This window comes from Lolium perenne, chromosome 6, assembly GCF_019359855.2.
Source record: "Lolium perenne isolate Kyuss_39 chromosome 6, Kyuss_2.0, whole genome shotgun sequence".
Classification (NCBI taxonomy): domain Eukaryota; kingdom Viridiplantae; phylum Streptophyta; class Magnoliopsida; order Poales; family Poaceae; genus Lolium; species Lolium perenne.
Window position 1 is genome coordinate 30,518,021 of NC_067249.2, and position 16,044 is coordinate 30,534,064.

The window sequence follows — 16,044 nt, forward strand, 5'->3', positions numbered from 1 at the left end:
ATGGTTGTCCATCACTTATAGCTACTATAACAACTACTTGAAATGAAGCTATTACATGATGAATAGACACGCAGGTCTTTAACAAAAATTAAAGACAACCATTAGGCTCCTGCCGGTTGCCATAATACAATAGTGAACATCTCATACATCAAATATAATCATCATCACATGGCCATATCACATCACCAAAACCCTGCAAAAACAAGTTAGACGCCTCTAATTTGGTTTGCATATTTTACGTGGTTTAGGGTTTTCGAGTGAGATCCAATCTACCTACGAACATGAACCACAATGGTGATACTAGTGTTGTCAATAGAAAGAGAAAATTAGATCTTCACTATGGTGGGAGAGACAGACACCCGCAAAGCCACTTATGCAATACAAGTTGCATGTCAAGCGTGGAGCAAGTCTCATGAGAAGCGGTCATGTAAAGTTAGCCTGGGCCGCTTCATCCCACCATCCCGCAAAATGCAAAGTGCACTAACTAAAAACAACAAAAGCATCAACGCCCACAAAACCATTGTGTTCTACTCGTGCAACAGATCTATGCATAGACTAGGCTCTGATACCACTGATTGGTTCGTTGCATGGAAAACAAAAAATTTCCTACCGCAAAGACGAATAAATCCAAGATCTAATCTATGGAAAAGCCAAGATCTAATCTACAAGATCGTAGCAACGAGATGGAGATGAGACTAACCCTCGAAGATTCCAAAGCCTACGAGATTAATCTCGTTGTTGGTGTAGACGATCGTCCCCGGTGCTGCAATCCGGCAGCACTTCCGTACTCGGTCGCGTGTACGGTGTCGATGAAGCCCTTCCTCTCCCCGTTCCAGCGGGCAGCGGAGGTTGTGGTAGATCTCCTCCAAAATCCAGCAGCACGACGGCGTGGTGGTGATGATGGAGGAAGAAAAGCTGCAGGGCTTCGCCTAAGCCGGAGCAGCGTATGGTGGAGGAGAGAGGCGGCCAGAGGAGGAGGCAATGGGGTGTGGTGGCCGGCCACCCCCTCCCCTCTTTATATAGGGGGCCAGGTCGGTGGGGTGGCCCCCCATCCCATCTAGGGTTAGGGGGCGGCGGCCAAAGGGGGGAAGAGGGCTTTCCCCTCCCCCAAGTTGATCCCCCCTAGGGAAACCCTAGGGGTTGGCCGGCCTGGGCCTTGGGGCATGGTGCGCCTGGCCCATTAGGGCTGGGCAGCACCCCCTCGGCCCATGTTGGCCTCCCTAGGTCGTGGGCCCCATGGTGGACCCCTCCGGAACCTTCTAGAACCTTCCGGTCTATCACCGGAAAAATTCCGAACTTTTCCGAAACCTAGAAAATCAACTTCCCTTATATGAATCTTATTCTCCGGACCATTCCGGACCTCCTCGTGATGTCCTGGATCCCATCCGAGACTCCGAACAAACTTCGGTCTCAATCTCACATTTCAAATCTACTTATGCGACATCGAACCTTAAGCGCGTCACCCTACGGTTCGCGAACTATGCAGACATGGTCGAGACTCCTCTCCGAACAATAACCAATAGCGGGATCTGGAGATCCATAATGGCTCCCACATATTCAAAGATAACTTAGTGATCGATTGAACCATTTACATACGATACCGATTCCCTTTGTCACACGATACTTTACTTGTCCGAGGTTCGATCATCGGTATCTCCATACCTTGTTCAACCTCGTTACCGACAAGTACTCTTTACTCGTACCGTGGTATGTCATCTCTTGTGATCTTAATCACATGCTTGCAAGCTATTCAGATGATGTGCCACCGAGAGGGCCCAGAGTGTATCTATCCGTCATCAGGATGGACAAATCCCACTATTGATCCATATGCCTCAACTCACACTTTCCGAATACGTAATCCCATCTTTATGACCACCCATTTACGCAATGGCGTTTGATGTAATCAAAGTACCCTTCCGATGTAAGTGATTTACATGATCTCATGGTCGAAGGACTTAGGTAACTATGTATCGAAAGCTTATAGCAAATGAACTTAGTGACTTGATCTTATGCTACGCTTATTTGGGTGTGTGTCCATTATATCATTCAACTAATGACATAACCTTGTTATTAATAACATCCAATGTTCATGATCACGAAACCATGATCATCCATTAATCAACAAGCTAGTTATACAAGAGGCTTACTAGGGACTTCTTGTTGTTTACATAACACACATGTATCAATGTTTCGGTTAATACAATTATAGCATGGTATGCAAACATTTATCATAAACACAAAGATATTATAATAACCACTTTATTATTGCCTCTTGGGCATATCTCCAACATTTTGCCCTCTCCCTTCACAAATTCTCACAGGGGACGGCCAACCTTGCCCTGATTGGTCTAGCCCTTGTCACGCAGATCGTGCCTGTCGACCGTTGATCGTATAATCTAACGGGCAGGATAACCCCTTTCTCTCTCTGATCGGGGCCACCACCCTCTCTCTCTGTCGGCGGCTAGCTTCCACCCTCTATCTATATTATTTTTTACGCACTAAAAGTTATAAACTCTTGTAGGCATTCCTTTTCTTTTAGGGAATATATTTTTGGTAATTTGAAACGGCCCAAAAGTGGTATAATTTTGGTATAAACATGAGACATACATATTTGTGGGATTTCGGTGAATGCATTATTAGTCACCCCTCTAACAATTATCAACTATCTTTAGCATTCCTATATGCCCTAACACGTTTTTTTGTGTGGTAATTTCGGTGAATGCACACAGTAAACTTTGAAAACAACTACAAGTACATGTAACTGAATAATGGATTTGTAACAAGGGATCCCTTGTAACAACTTCTACCGCCTGATGAGCAATGATAAGAATACGATCGCAATTATACAACAAATAAACAACCAGCCATCAGATTAGCTTGCTTCTTCAACTCGATCAGCTGCCTTAACTGGTTGTTCATTTTCTTCAGTTCTCCCTTCACTTTCACCAGTTCTGCATTGGGAGCATTAGGCATAGTCGGAAGGGCCCTAATCGGAACGGCTCCTCTCTCTGCCGCATTCTCTACAGCATGTCCCCCTCCCAAATTGCGCTCCCCAATAGCGTCAATTGATTCCTGCAATTGAAGCCTTTGAACGTACACATCGATCCACTCGAAATGCCTGCATTTCTTCAGGATCTCAAAACAACAACGTGGACCCTAAATCCCAAATTCGAGGGAATAATAAGAAAATCGAGAGAAAATAGAGCAATTGGAGCGAGATCTAACCTTATCCCCATCTCTATATGGCAAGCTCTCTCATGCAAGGTACTCACGTCCACGGTTGGCGTTGTCGTCCGTCTTACAGATCGACCGCTTCAGAGGCTCCTTACGTGGGCATTCAGGGCATCTTGTCAAAGGCACGGGTCCATACTGCAGCCATGAAGAACGGGAGGTCAAAGAGAAACTAGACATCACCCGTCTGCTGGAGAAGGGCTGCCGCTGGCGGAGAAGAAGAACAATGGGGCGCGGGGAAAGAAAGTGGAAGCAATGTCACGGGCACGGGCGCGGGGCTGGCCCAGGCTCCCATTTTGCAACGGTCACCTGGGTAAGCTGTGGGTCCGGCGCGCTAGCGTGGACAAGTTGTGGGTCCCACGATAATCTGGATAAGTGGAGACGTGTCCACGGCGGGGCACCAACAGCGGCCCCACTAACGGTCAACTTAACGGGATTCCTCCCATCCGAGCTCCTTCTGCGGGTTTCAGACAAGGCCTGGGGAAAACTGAGGAAAAAACTAAGGAGTTGGGGAAAACTGAGCACAACTAAGGACCCGAGGGCACAGAAATAGAAATCCCCAAAAAAATGCATTGGCCGATGTATCATTTTCTTTGTGAAATTTTGAAGTCTCATGTGAAGTAATTATTTGTCAAATGTAGATATATAATGGAGAGATTTTAATTTGGAGAGTTTAATTTTTTTGGCTAAATATCCTCAAGATTTTGATTTTGGAGAACTGAGCGACCATGATAAGGATCCACGCCTCTATATTGCTGATATACAAACAAATGATAGCTTTTTCAACATAGCAACAATAATCACTAAGCTTTCTTAAAAAAAAATGGTTGAGACAAGGAGGCATGCTATGTATCCTTTGTTTTATCACTCGTACGTTGAAACTAGTTATTGTATTGTCCGCTGCCACTGCTATAGTTGAGCGGTGCTTTTTAGCTATGAAACTGGTGACACAATAGCTCGAATGATGATATCTTGGGTGATGATGTTATTTGTTATGCGAAGAAGGAAGATTTATAAGAAAGTCACCAATGGTCAAGTGGTTAATTATTTCATGGCTTTGAAGAATTTGATATACTAAAATAGTAAATGGTAGGAAATTTCAGCTACTTTGAGTACTATAATGTAGGAAATTTTACTATGTTTCACTTTTTTTAATCTTGTAGGTTCTTGAGCCTTGGCGTTTGTGATATATTTTGGAATTTGAAATTACAAGTCACATTTTCCAAGTAATTAAGCTTTTTTCCTTCGTTTCGTCAATATAGTGTGCAATTTTTAATACCGCTGCTTTATATATATATATATGTTTTATTTTATTATGTCATATTATCTATGTTAGAAGTTATCAACTATGGATTTGCATAGTAGTTTCTAGCTCAAAAAATTTAGCCTATTGTAATGTATTGCATCAGGGTGATTTGAGCTCCAACTCCACCCCTTATACATATGTCTATAAATTTTTGAATTATGTATTCATCCATGACCTATAAAAGAAGACAAACTTGAAAAGAAAAATAAAAAAATTCAATCTACTTAGAGCCACATTTTTTTAAAGAAGTGAACCTAGCTCAATTGGTTAGGAAAGTGGATGTACAACCCAGTCACCTAGGTTAAGTTTCAAGGGACCTAGATTTAGATTCTTATTATAAAAAAATATCACTGTAGGGGCTTCCCCTACCGTACTCCTTTAAAAAGGCCACTTTTTTTCAAGAATACACCACGAAAGTTGTATTAATCACATAGAAGAGAGGCCACGATGGTCGATACAATGCCACAAATGGCTACAACTCCACTCAATGCCACGGAAGGTTACAACTCTACACAACACCACACGATACACGTCTTACAACGCTAACCCCAACACACATGACAACGAAGGCTTGCCTTGCATCGTCACCCACCAAGAATGGCGAGGGACGGGGCATAGAGCCCCAGAACCACGTCACGCCCGAAGATGAGACCTCGATAGGACAACACCAGGGTTGCCCGAATCAACGTAATGTACACTCATAAGCGCCTACAGGAAGTCAGCGAGTGAACGGCAGGACCTGGTCAGTCCAGAGGAAGTCGTCAAAGAAGAAGCACCATCCACTATGTACATTCGGGCCCGAAGGTCCATGCTCCAAGCAGCTGCCAACACCAACACCACCCACAGTTACAGGGAATGCACAGCAACCAAGGTGACGCCTTCAAGAAGGAAGCGACACTATGGTGCTGTTGTCACCCAATCTGACAAACGGATCTAGGGTTTTCCCCTATTCTCGAGGTGAGGAAGACAAATCAGGGCCGCGACGATGCCTCCAAGGAGGAAGATGGCACCCGCGGGTGTCACCGTCGTCCGCAAAAAAAGGATTTCTCCCGGCCCGACCGTTGACCCCAATGTCCTGCTGAACCGCGCAGATGTGCACAACATATGGACACACCATCGTAGAGAGCCAAGCCGGAGACATCGCCGGAGAAGGGAAAGGCACTGAATACCGCCCACCAAGACCACCAACAGACGGGACTGGATGGTGGGATACAGCCTGCCGCTACCAGCCTCCACCGCGCCTCCCTACAACCACTAGCACAGAACCATCGGCCCGCATAGGCCCAGATGGGCTGAGCGTGCCTGAAGCTCCAGGCAGCAACTGCATGGGCACCGCCGCCGCCGCCATGGGCCGCTGTAGACGAGGCTGCCATCCACTGCCGCCTCCACATGCGAGAGGATGCCCCTGGCGCAGCACGCCATCCACCGCCACGACATGCCCCACCGACCTTCCCCAAGATGCACGGTTGCCAAGGAGGACCGCCGCCCCGAAAGACCCGCCTCACGTCGGGTAAGGGAAGACCCACCGCCGCCGTCACCGGGCAGGCTTTGCCCGGCGACGCACGCCGCCGACAGCAGAAGGGGGGCATGCAGGGAAGGGAGGGAAAAGGCGGAGAGGGAGGTTGGGGCGCTAGGGTTTCGCCCATGGGTCGCTGCGGGGGACTACCCAAGCCACACTTTTTTTATGTATCCCAAAATGGAATGTACTTCCAAGAAAAAGACACACCATAGATTTGTTTTTCACGTATCTATGTAAAAATGATTGCAGCATTTAAATATATCAATTTTCAACTTTTGAAAAATAGCTACGGGCTCCATAAATATATTTAAAAAAAGTGACAAAAACTCTCCTCATCCAAAACCCTATAGCGCTTTTTTTTTTTGAACAACCTACTCCGGCTAGCTTTTAGTTCATCACAACTTGGAAGAACAGATTGCGTACGAGACAGGCTAGCTGCGTTGTTTACGAGACAGATTGCGTACGAGACACCATGTTACTTAATTACGACATGCCATGGACGCCAATGACCTAGGCAGGACGGTGCCGCGGCTGCGCGAGGACTCTCCAGGCCGGCAGATGGCGTCGTTGCCGGCGCAGCTCCCGAAGGTTCTGATCTACTGCGGCATCCTCGTCCGGCTCCCTTTCCGCCTGTTCATCCGCCTCGCGGTTAAGGCATGGCGCCATCACATCCTCGGCGGCGGGACGGTGCGGCGGCTCCGGGAAGATTCTCCCGGCCTGCAGATCGTGTCTCCGGCGGTGCAGCTCCCAGACGATCTGATCTACCTTAGCATCCTCCCCCGCCTCCCCTTCTGCCAGCTCCTCCGCGCCGCCGCCGTCTGCAAGGCGTGGCGCCAGCTCATCCTCGGCGACCCCGCCTTTGCCCGCATGCAGGCGCAGTGCCCCTCGCCGGCCTCCGCTGTTCTCGCTCGCTACCACGGGGGACGCCTCGAGGCCCTCAGGCCCGGCGCCGTCGGCGCCGCCGTTGGCCCGCCAGACGCATCGCTCTCCTTCCTCCCCGTTGTCGTTGCCGACGCGAAGGCGAAGCTCCGGTTCTGCTCCGTCACGAGAGGCCTCTTGTGCTTAATGGCCAACGCGATCGGTGGCCGTGACAGCGCCACCATCTTCGTCGTCAACCCGGCGACCCGCGCGTTCCGCGCCGTCCCGTACGCCGGAGACGGCCGCTTCATGCCCTGCCTCGCGTACGACCCGTCCATGGTGCACCATAACGGATACCACATCGTCCTCCCCGCTCAGGTAACATCGGAGTTGTGGAGGTTCTGGAGTTTCTCGTCGGCAGCGTCGAGCGGCGGTGGTTGGCGTGTGTCAGGCGCGGAGGTGCGCCTGACACCGTCTGACTTCGTCGTATCGAAGCCGTTGTACTTGGGCGGGCGCGCGCACTGGCTCTGCGAACGGGGCGGCGTGGTGTGGCACGACGCCATGGCTGATGCGGCGGGCGCTCTGCCGCAGCCGACGTTGATCCCGGGAGGACAAGGACTGTGCCTGGAGGGCAGAAAAGTACTGGTGGCGTGGCACGGGCGAATCGGGATAGTGTCTGCGGGCCTCGCCAGCGGGCTGGCCGTATGGGCGCTATCATCCTCATCGGCGCCGGCGCAGTGGGAGATGGTGCACAGGAGAAGCTGGGACGAGATCCCCGGCGTGGCTCCCCCAGCGTCGTGCTTCATGTGGTCATTGTCGGTGGTGCCGGCTGGCATGGAGGGCGGCGGGGAGAAGGCGCTGGGCCTGGCGGTGCGGATGGCACACGGGCCGCGGTGTTACACGCAGCAGCACGGCGTCGACGGCGCCGGTGGTGGTGAGGAGGAGGTGGTGTGGCGTCGGGAGTTGCTGCGCTACGACATAAGCACGGGAGCCACCGCGGTGGTGGCGGAGCTGGTCGGGAGGGACAAACACGACGACTTTGGCGCCGTCTTCTGCTACCACTCCAGCATGGCGCCGCTGGACTAGCTGATTTAAGCTCCCCATCGTGTCTTCTGACCGGATCCATCAAGTAGAGCTCAAATTTAGATTAGACATGTTTCTTAGTCGATCACTAGAGGTTATGGTTTAGAGTGTACGCACTACGCAAACATTATTTGTTATTAGAGAAAGAGAGATGAACTTTTCCACTTCTGATCCGGTGCTCCCCTAACAAAACTCTGGCCGCGCTAAAAACAAAGACGGTGGACATCTTTTCATACCCCTCGTAAGCGGCAGGGGTATCCTTAAATTAAAATATCTGACATGTACGTACAATTCTGTAGTGGCCCGTGTTGTTTTGTACGAGGTACCCTTCATCGATGGAATGGCGGATCTAGAGTGGCCACGATATCACGGCGATGGCGGAGACAACCATCGCGCGTAGCGCCCTTAATTAGCAGGATTCCGGCGTAGCGATACATCGTACGGCGGCACGTCGTCGTATCCCAGCAGACGGGTACATAGCCAACAGGTTTCAAAACCATGCATGCACAACGTGGAGCGGTAGTTAGGCAATTGGGATGGTTACTTGGTCACATGACCTCTTCTTTTTTCTAGCGTGTGTCCGTATGTATACAAATGGGACAGATATACATGGGCTAGATATAAGTTTCGGCGGGCCTAAGGTGGGGAAAACCCCAAATATAACCCCTCAACTTCCTTTGGGGAGGAGCCTTTGGGGAGGAGCACCGGAGCAGGGCTCAAACTTTTCATATATAGCCTGATTCGTTGGTTAGATATCGTGGATGATTGCAGAGAAATTTGTCTTCTCCACTCCCCCTCCCCATCTCCGCCCCTAGGGTGCCGCCGGGCGAAGCTCCAGGGGCATCGACGATAGAGCCCCCCCTCGCGCGGTGGTGGTGGTGCAGGTTGTTGCGGCGGCGGGGCATAGATGCGTGGTCGCTTGGCGGTGGCGTGGCGGCTACGTGTGTTAGGTGTGCTCCCTCTCGTTTGAAGCTCCAGCGATGAGGCGACCTAGATCTAGATGGCTGGCTCGGCGACCTCCAGGGGTTGCAGCCTTGCATGGATGTAGCTCGGGAAGCTCTTGAGCGGGGAGCTGTGGGTCGGAGGACGACATAGGGGTGTTTTGATCCCTCTTGGGACTTGGTAGAGAGGGCTCTTCCACTCCCCCCCATTTCTATGCTTGCGTGGTGATCTTGGATCTACACCCGACGGGCGGGGTGCTCGTGGGTGGTGCAGCTCCTTAGGTTTTGGCTGGTCCAAGGATTTGGGGTTAATAGTTTGTTTCAAGGTGACGGCACGGGGGAGCTTGGAAGATGGGGCGGCGGCCCTGGGGTGGTGGGCGGCGCCGACCTTACCGACGGGTAACGGCTATTGGCGGTGTTCCTGCTCTCCATGGCTACTTGGGTGGCGCGGAGGTGATTATGGCGGTTGGCGATTCCAGTGGCTAGCGTCTGATCTGAAGACCATGTCCTCCGGTTGCGACAAAAACTCCTCTTCTCCGATTTCTGTTTGAAGATTTTTTTCCCCCAAATCACCAGCTATACACACAAATATTAGTTATTGCCGTTGTGAACAGCAGTCCGGACATGCGAAAAAGATGACTAGAGTAGCAGCCCCTAAGAGCATCTCCAGCCACGTCCCATGAAGCGTCCCTCAAAGGGATTTGGGGTGCGTCGAACAAAAAATCGTTCCCAGCCGCGCGGCCCAAAGGCCCTTTTTGTCCGGCGCGGCCCAATATGGTGTCCGGCGCCCCGAGCTCGTCCCCGCTACACAAGGGACGCTCCGGGCACGCCGGACACAACGAAATGAGAGGCGAGGAGGCGCGGGCACGACGCGTCAGCGGCTCGAACACTCAACCGCCGCCTACGTAGCGACGGTGCAGCTGCCGGGAAGGGGAACCGTCCATTGGCAACCGCGTCGATCGACGCGCGAACCACCGGAATGGAGCGCGAACTCCACGGAAGAGCAACCGCTGCTCTCTTCGATTTCTGCGCAGCCGTTCATCCGCGCTCAATAAGACCCCTACGTAGGCGCTTTCGGATCTACAACCGGCCGCCATTCATCCAAACCTCTCACGATGAGCGACCTCTCTCAGCTTCCATCAAACACCGACAGCGAGGGAAAGCCTCCAGGATGGTGCCATTGGTGGGACAGCGTCGTGACGCCTAGCAGCGGCGATGATTCCCCGTCGCCGCTGGACAACACAGAGGAATGGGAGGCCCTGAAGGAGGAAGGGTCTGAGAAGGCGACGGCGGCGGCGGTGGCCCGGGGCGAAGGCTAAGGCGAAGGTGCAGCCGGCGAGCACCGTCGATGACGAGGATGACACTAGTTCCTCCGACGCATCGACCGACACCGCCTCTTTGGAAGAGGTGACGACCAGGAAGCGCCACCGGGAGGACAACGAGGCGGGGCCATCAAAGAAGTAGTAGTTTAAAGAAATTATATGTAATTTATTTTATGTTTTTCGAAGTTTTTATATGTAATTTGTTTATGTTGCAACGCTTTGAATATTAGTACAGCAATATAAAAATACAATGTTTTATAGTTTTGGGGGCACGTTTGGGGGACGCGGCTGGGGAGCGACGTCCCCAAGCGCGACACAAAGGAAACACATCCCCAAACGATAAATCCGACGTCTTTGGTGGCCGCTTTGGAGGACGCGTTTGGAGATGCTCTAAGGACTTGCGACCCAGGCGGGAATGGAAGCAAATCGAACGGCTAACGACAAGCAAATCATGAAATCAAACGGCTACTGATGCTAGTGGCCGGAGAGAGCTCCTAAAATGCCCAGTTATAATTTCCTAAATATAGAATATATTTTTCTTTTCCAAATAGATTCAATTTGTGTTTGATAAATAGCACATCGTTCACACCCAGATAATGTGTTAACAAAATCTATAGAGAGAAAAGCTAAATAATACAAAAACACTAATGCATCATAATACTCAAAATTCTCATCCAAGCTATATTGTGAAAGTCTTCATGGATGACCGGTTGAGCCATAGCTCTTTCAACAATGCACATCCCACAAAGTACACATGGGAAGACCAAATATCGTTGAATGCAATAGTAGACAGTTGCTTAAGATGGACATTGACAATCTGGCCAAGCATATCGACAGACACCGTCTGATCTAGGCAGACACACACTCTAGCATCGCGAACGCAAAGATCTTGCTCGCAAATGATCGAAAGAAGGGCAAGATGAAGATGACTTTGTTGTGGCACCACATCAGACAACAACATGAACTAACCCGTCGTCCATGATGGCCCGCAAAGCCAAGCCAATCGTCAACAAGGAGAGATTAGAGCGCGAGGAATTTATTCTTGACAAAACAGTCAACACCGCCTCACCAAAACCTAACAAAAAAAAATCTTTCTATCATGGATGAGCGACGAGAACCCTCTCCCCTCCAGCCACGGCCCATGGCACCAAGTGGTGCTTGAAGGTGCCGGGGTGTGTAGATTGAGGTGGCAACAAAAATTTGAGGGAGGTGGTGGCAATGTAGGTATAGGGGCAAAATGATAATTCTTAGTTTTATCTCTACCATTTCATTCCATTTTAAGGTTGGATGGCTAGCAGGATGGTTGTAGCCCTAATCCACCAAAATTTATATCTCAGGTTTAACACTTTACGTCTCATAAAAATTAAAGTATTCTTTCATAGATAATAAGATATTTGTGGTGATTTCGTTAACCTTAAAATTTAACCCATCAGCTCAAGGTTTCAGAAGTGTTCATAGAAATAGGGTGTGTTACAGTTCAGGCTGAACCTATGAGCGTAGGCATGCACTGTGTATAAAAAAGAAGTTATCTTGCAAACAAAGCTTGGCTCTGGTTAGGTTCCTTGTAGTGGAACCAGTCCACCCAGGTACATGGCATAGGTGTTTGCATTTACCTAGATTTATTCCAGTATTTAACCGGCGCTATACTTTTAGTGGTAGGTGACGTGCCCGTCAACAGCGAGGCGCTAGCGATGACTTCGTCAACCTCAAGATATGCCGGCTCAGTCCTTGAGAGGTGTTTATAGGGGTAGGATGTGCGTGCGTGCGTTGGTACGTGCGTGTTTGTGAGCGTCTGCGTTGTACTGTTTTCTCGAAAAAAAAAGTTATCTTAACATGGCACATGCTTTTTCTCTCACTGTGAGTGGGCCCCTGGTCCTGGGTTCCTGACCTTGAGGCAGTAAGGTGTTATCACTGGTATTTGACCAAGTCAGAGGTGGGCCGCGATCAAGATGGACTTGAAGATTATATATTGAAGAATATACGTGAATCGGCCTTGAATAGCAAGTTTGGGCTCGTTTGCCCTTGTATCTGTAACATAGTAGGATACGTATCGATTTAGTTAGAGTTGGGCCCGTGCCCGGTTGGGACTTTTCCCACGTTAGAAAGTCTACGGACTATAAATATGTATCTAGGGTTTATGGAAAAAACAACAACCAACGTTCAACCAACACAAATCAATCTCGGCGCATCGCCAACTCCTTCGTCTCGAGGGTTTCTACCGGTAAGCGACATGCTGCCTAGATCGCATCTTGCGATCTAGGCAGCACAAGCTCCATGTTGTTCATGCGTTGCTCGTACTGAAGCCTTTTTGATGGCGAGCAACGTAGTTATCATAGATGTGTTAGGGTTAGCATAGTTCTTCGTATCGTATGCTTGCGTAGTGCAACCCCTGCATGTCTAGCCGCCCTTACACCTATCTTAGGTGTAGGGGCGGCACCCCGCTTGATCATAGTATAGTAGATTCGATCCGTTACGGTTGCTCCTTGATTCTTCAAGGATTAGTTTAATATCTGCAATAGTTAGGCCTTATAAGGGGCTGGAGGATCCAGCGGCACGTAGGGTATCGTTCGCAAGTCCTAGACAGGATGTTCCGGGGATCAACCTCGTGTTGGTTTTTAGGCCTTGTCTAGGATCGGCTTACGATCACCGTGCGTGGCCGCGAGGCCCAATCCTGAGTAGGATGTTCCGATTATGCGGTGAAAACCCCAAATCGTCGTAGATCTTATCAGCTGTATCTTGATCAAGCAGGACCACCATATATTCGTGCACCTCGTACGAATCATGGGTGGATCGGCTCCCATGAGCCGATTCACAGGATAACCTGAGAGCCGATCGAGGCTCGTATTTAATGTTTACGTGTATGCCATGCAGGAAACTAAGCGAGGCATCCCCATCACCTTCCTGACCAGGTATAGGTCAGGTGGCACGCCCTAGCATCAGCATCGGACGTGTGACCAGAAAGCTTTGCGGGCCGTCGCTCGGAGGGACCAGGGCCAACCGAAGCCCTAAGTTGTTCCCGGCTCTACCGTGTTGCCTGTCGCTACCCGCCGGTGGGTTTCTGACGCGCAACACATTCTGGCACGCCCGGTGGGACAAACTTCTACATCAACCACATCGCCATCTACATCTGAGATGGCGGACGGCACGCCAGTCACATACGATGACCTTACCGAGGAGCTCAAGAAGAAACATGACGAGATCAAAGCACTCCTCGAAGCCGACCTCATCGGCTCTTTCCACAGGACCCGTTCCCATGGCATCAGATGGAAGGGGTTCTCGCCTAATGGTGCGCTAGATGGGATAGACCTCTCTGCCCCGTCGGAGGAACGCACCAGGTCCCTGCGGCAGGAGATCAACTACTTGGTGGGGCACTCGATGCACCGCCACTCTGAAAACCTGGTAAACACGTTGGAGCGTATCGCTCTTCGCGTGATCCAGGAGATCATGAGGCACCAATACTCGCCGTCAGGACCAGCTCTCGGGACACATCAAGGGGAGTTGCCACTCCAGTCCCGTCCGCCGCTGCCATTTGCGTTGGCAGCACCAGAGGTGCCGGCTTCACCGGCATTCGTCGTGTACAAGATCGGCGGCGACCCTAGCGATCGCGCTTCTTGCAGTGAGGCACCCAAGGAGATCCCTCACGGGTACATGTGCACGTATGTGCCAGATTGCGGTAACTGGGCTCTCACAAACCAGGCCGCGACATCAGGGGCCTCCGGGAAGACAGGAGGAACGTCAGCAACAGAGCTTGAAAAGCAGACGTGGCTAACAAAAGACGCCACCCCGACGAACCTCCAGAGCGCAGCTCCTGCAGTTGGCTCAGAGTTGGAAAAACAAGCGTGGCTGGCTAAGTACGCCACCCCGGCAAATCTTCAGAGTTCTACTCCTACAGCCAGCACCGTGGATCAGATCAGCACGATCCTGAGGGACCAGTTCCGCATGGTGCCGAAAAGCAGGACGAGCGGCAAGTCCAAGCCGTATCCCGACGACTACGAATAGGTCCCACTACCACCTAACTATCGGCTCCCTGATTTCTCCAAATTCAGTGGATCGGATGTCTCTCGCTCCATCGAGCATGTAAGCCGATACTTGGCGCAGCTTGGAACGGCTTCGTTGTCGGATCCACTACTCGTGACGTACTTCTCACAGTCCCTCACGGGAACTGCTTTCGTGACGTACACAACGTTGCCAACGAACTCGATCCGAGACTTGGAAGCGCTTGGAAGAACAGCCCACATGCAGTATCACTCAGACGCTGCCGAGTCTGGCCTAGCCGATCTAGCACAAGTACGTCAGAAGCGTGGAGAAACCGTGGCAGAGTACATCCAGCGCTTCAGAAATCTGAGGAACCGATGTTATTCGGTTCGCGTGACTGAAAAAGAAGCAGTCGAGTTGGCAGCAGCGGGCCTTGCCTCACAAATCAAGGACATGGCCTCCCAAGCAGACTATCCTTCGCTGGCGCACATGGTTCAGAAACTGTCAGCATATGAACAGTGCCACCCGGACCTATACCAAGACAAGTTCAAGCGTGCAGTAGTCCTGGTTGATGCAGAGGAAGACGCAGTTTCTGCGGGAGATCAAGAGGTAGCAGTGGCTGAATGGACTCGGGGGGCAACCCCCGTGTCCTGCAAATGGGTAAAGCCACCGGGCCCGCCCAGGGGGTTTGATTTCGACGTGACCAAGACTGAACAAATCTTCGACCTGTTACTCAAGGAGAAGCAGTTGAAGATACCTGAAGGTCTCAAATTCCCCACGGTACAGGAGCTGAATGGAAAGCCATACTGCAAATGGCATAATTCGCTCTCCCATGCCACCAACGACTGCAGGGTGTGGCGTCAGCAGATCCAAATGGCGATAGAACAAGGACGGCTGATTTTCAACCAGTACGCCATGAAGGTCGACACTCACCCCTTCCCCGCCATCAACATGGTGGGATGCACTTAACCTGAAGATTGCCAGCCGGGACCCTCATTCAGCATCAACATGGTAGGGCCTGGGAACCACTCTGGCAAAGATGGAGATGAGGGCAGCAGCTCTCATAGCAAGGACACAGAGGAGGCCGCTCCACGCGATCGGCTCCGTCATGATGGCAAGCGCTACGTTACAGAGGGAGAAGTGAAGAACATAAGATATCAACGACCCCTCTCTGATCACCTCCTCAACAAATATGTAAGTCAGTACGACCAACGCCAACGGTCCAGCTATAATAATGAAGGAGATCGTCTGGCTAGAGAAGCCAGAAGATATCATCGGCATGATCGCGATGAGGAGGAGCACGAGCGCCGTGCCATGGAAAAATCAAGGGAGCGAGACGACAACGACAGGCACTGGGACTGCCCCTTCTTCAGACACTGCTGGGATTCAGGAATGAGCCGATTGCCCACAATCGGCAATTGCCCAGAATGCAACCAGAAGAAGGAGGAGGCAGCCAACGTGTCTGTGTTCAAACGCCTAGGGCCTCTCCCGCCACAAAGCAAACGCGCTGAGTCACCTCGTTGGGCAGATCTTGAGGATTCGGAAGACGAGGTAGAAGAAGAGGACAGGTACCACCGTCCAAGGTGGTGCCCTGACGGACTCAGCCATTCCCAGAAGCGTAGGGTTCAGCGGTTGTGCGGCTTGGAGGAAGCCGAAAGGTTATACTTGCATACGCTAAGGAAGGCGCGACTTGATCTAGCTGCAAAAGTTCAGCGAACCCTGGATGAAGAAGGTCGTCCACAAAGAATGGAGTGGCGTCCCAAGCAAAGGAAAGCCGACGGAGAAGCATCGGCTGGTACAAACATGGTG

General features: G+C 51.0%; 1 protein-coding gene across 1 annotated transcript; it reads left to right on the forward strand.

Moving 5' to 3' along the window:
• Positions 1-6,551: 6,551 nt before the first annotated feature.
• Positions 6,552-8,000, forward strand: LOC127310627 (uncharacterized). The gene has a single exon (XM_051341284.1). It carries the CDS (start codon positions 6,552-6,554, stop codon positions 7,998-8,000), a length of 1,449 nt encoding a protein of 482 aa, XP_051197244.1.
• Positions 8,001-16,044: the final 8,044 nt, after the last annotated feature.

Coding starts and splice junctions, on each gene's coding strand:
- LOC127310627 (XM_051341284.1), top strand. CDS start 6,552: ATGGACGCCAATGACCTAGGCAGGACGGTGCCGCGGCTGCGCGAGGAC.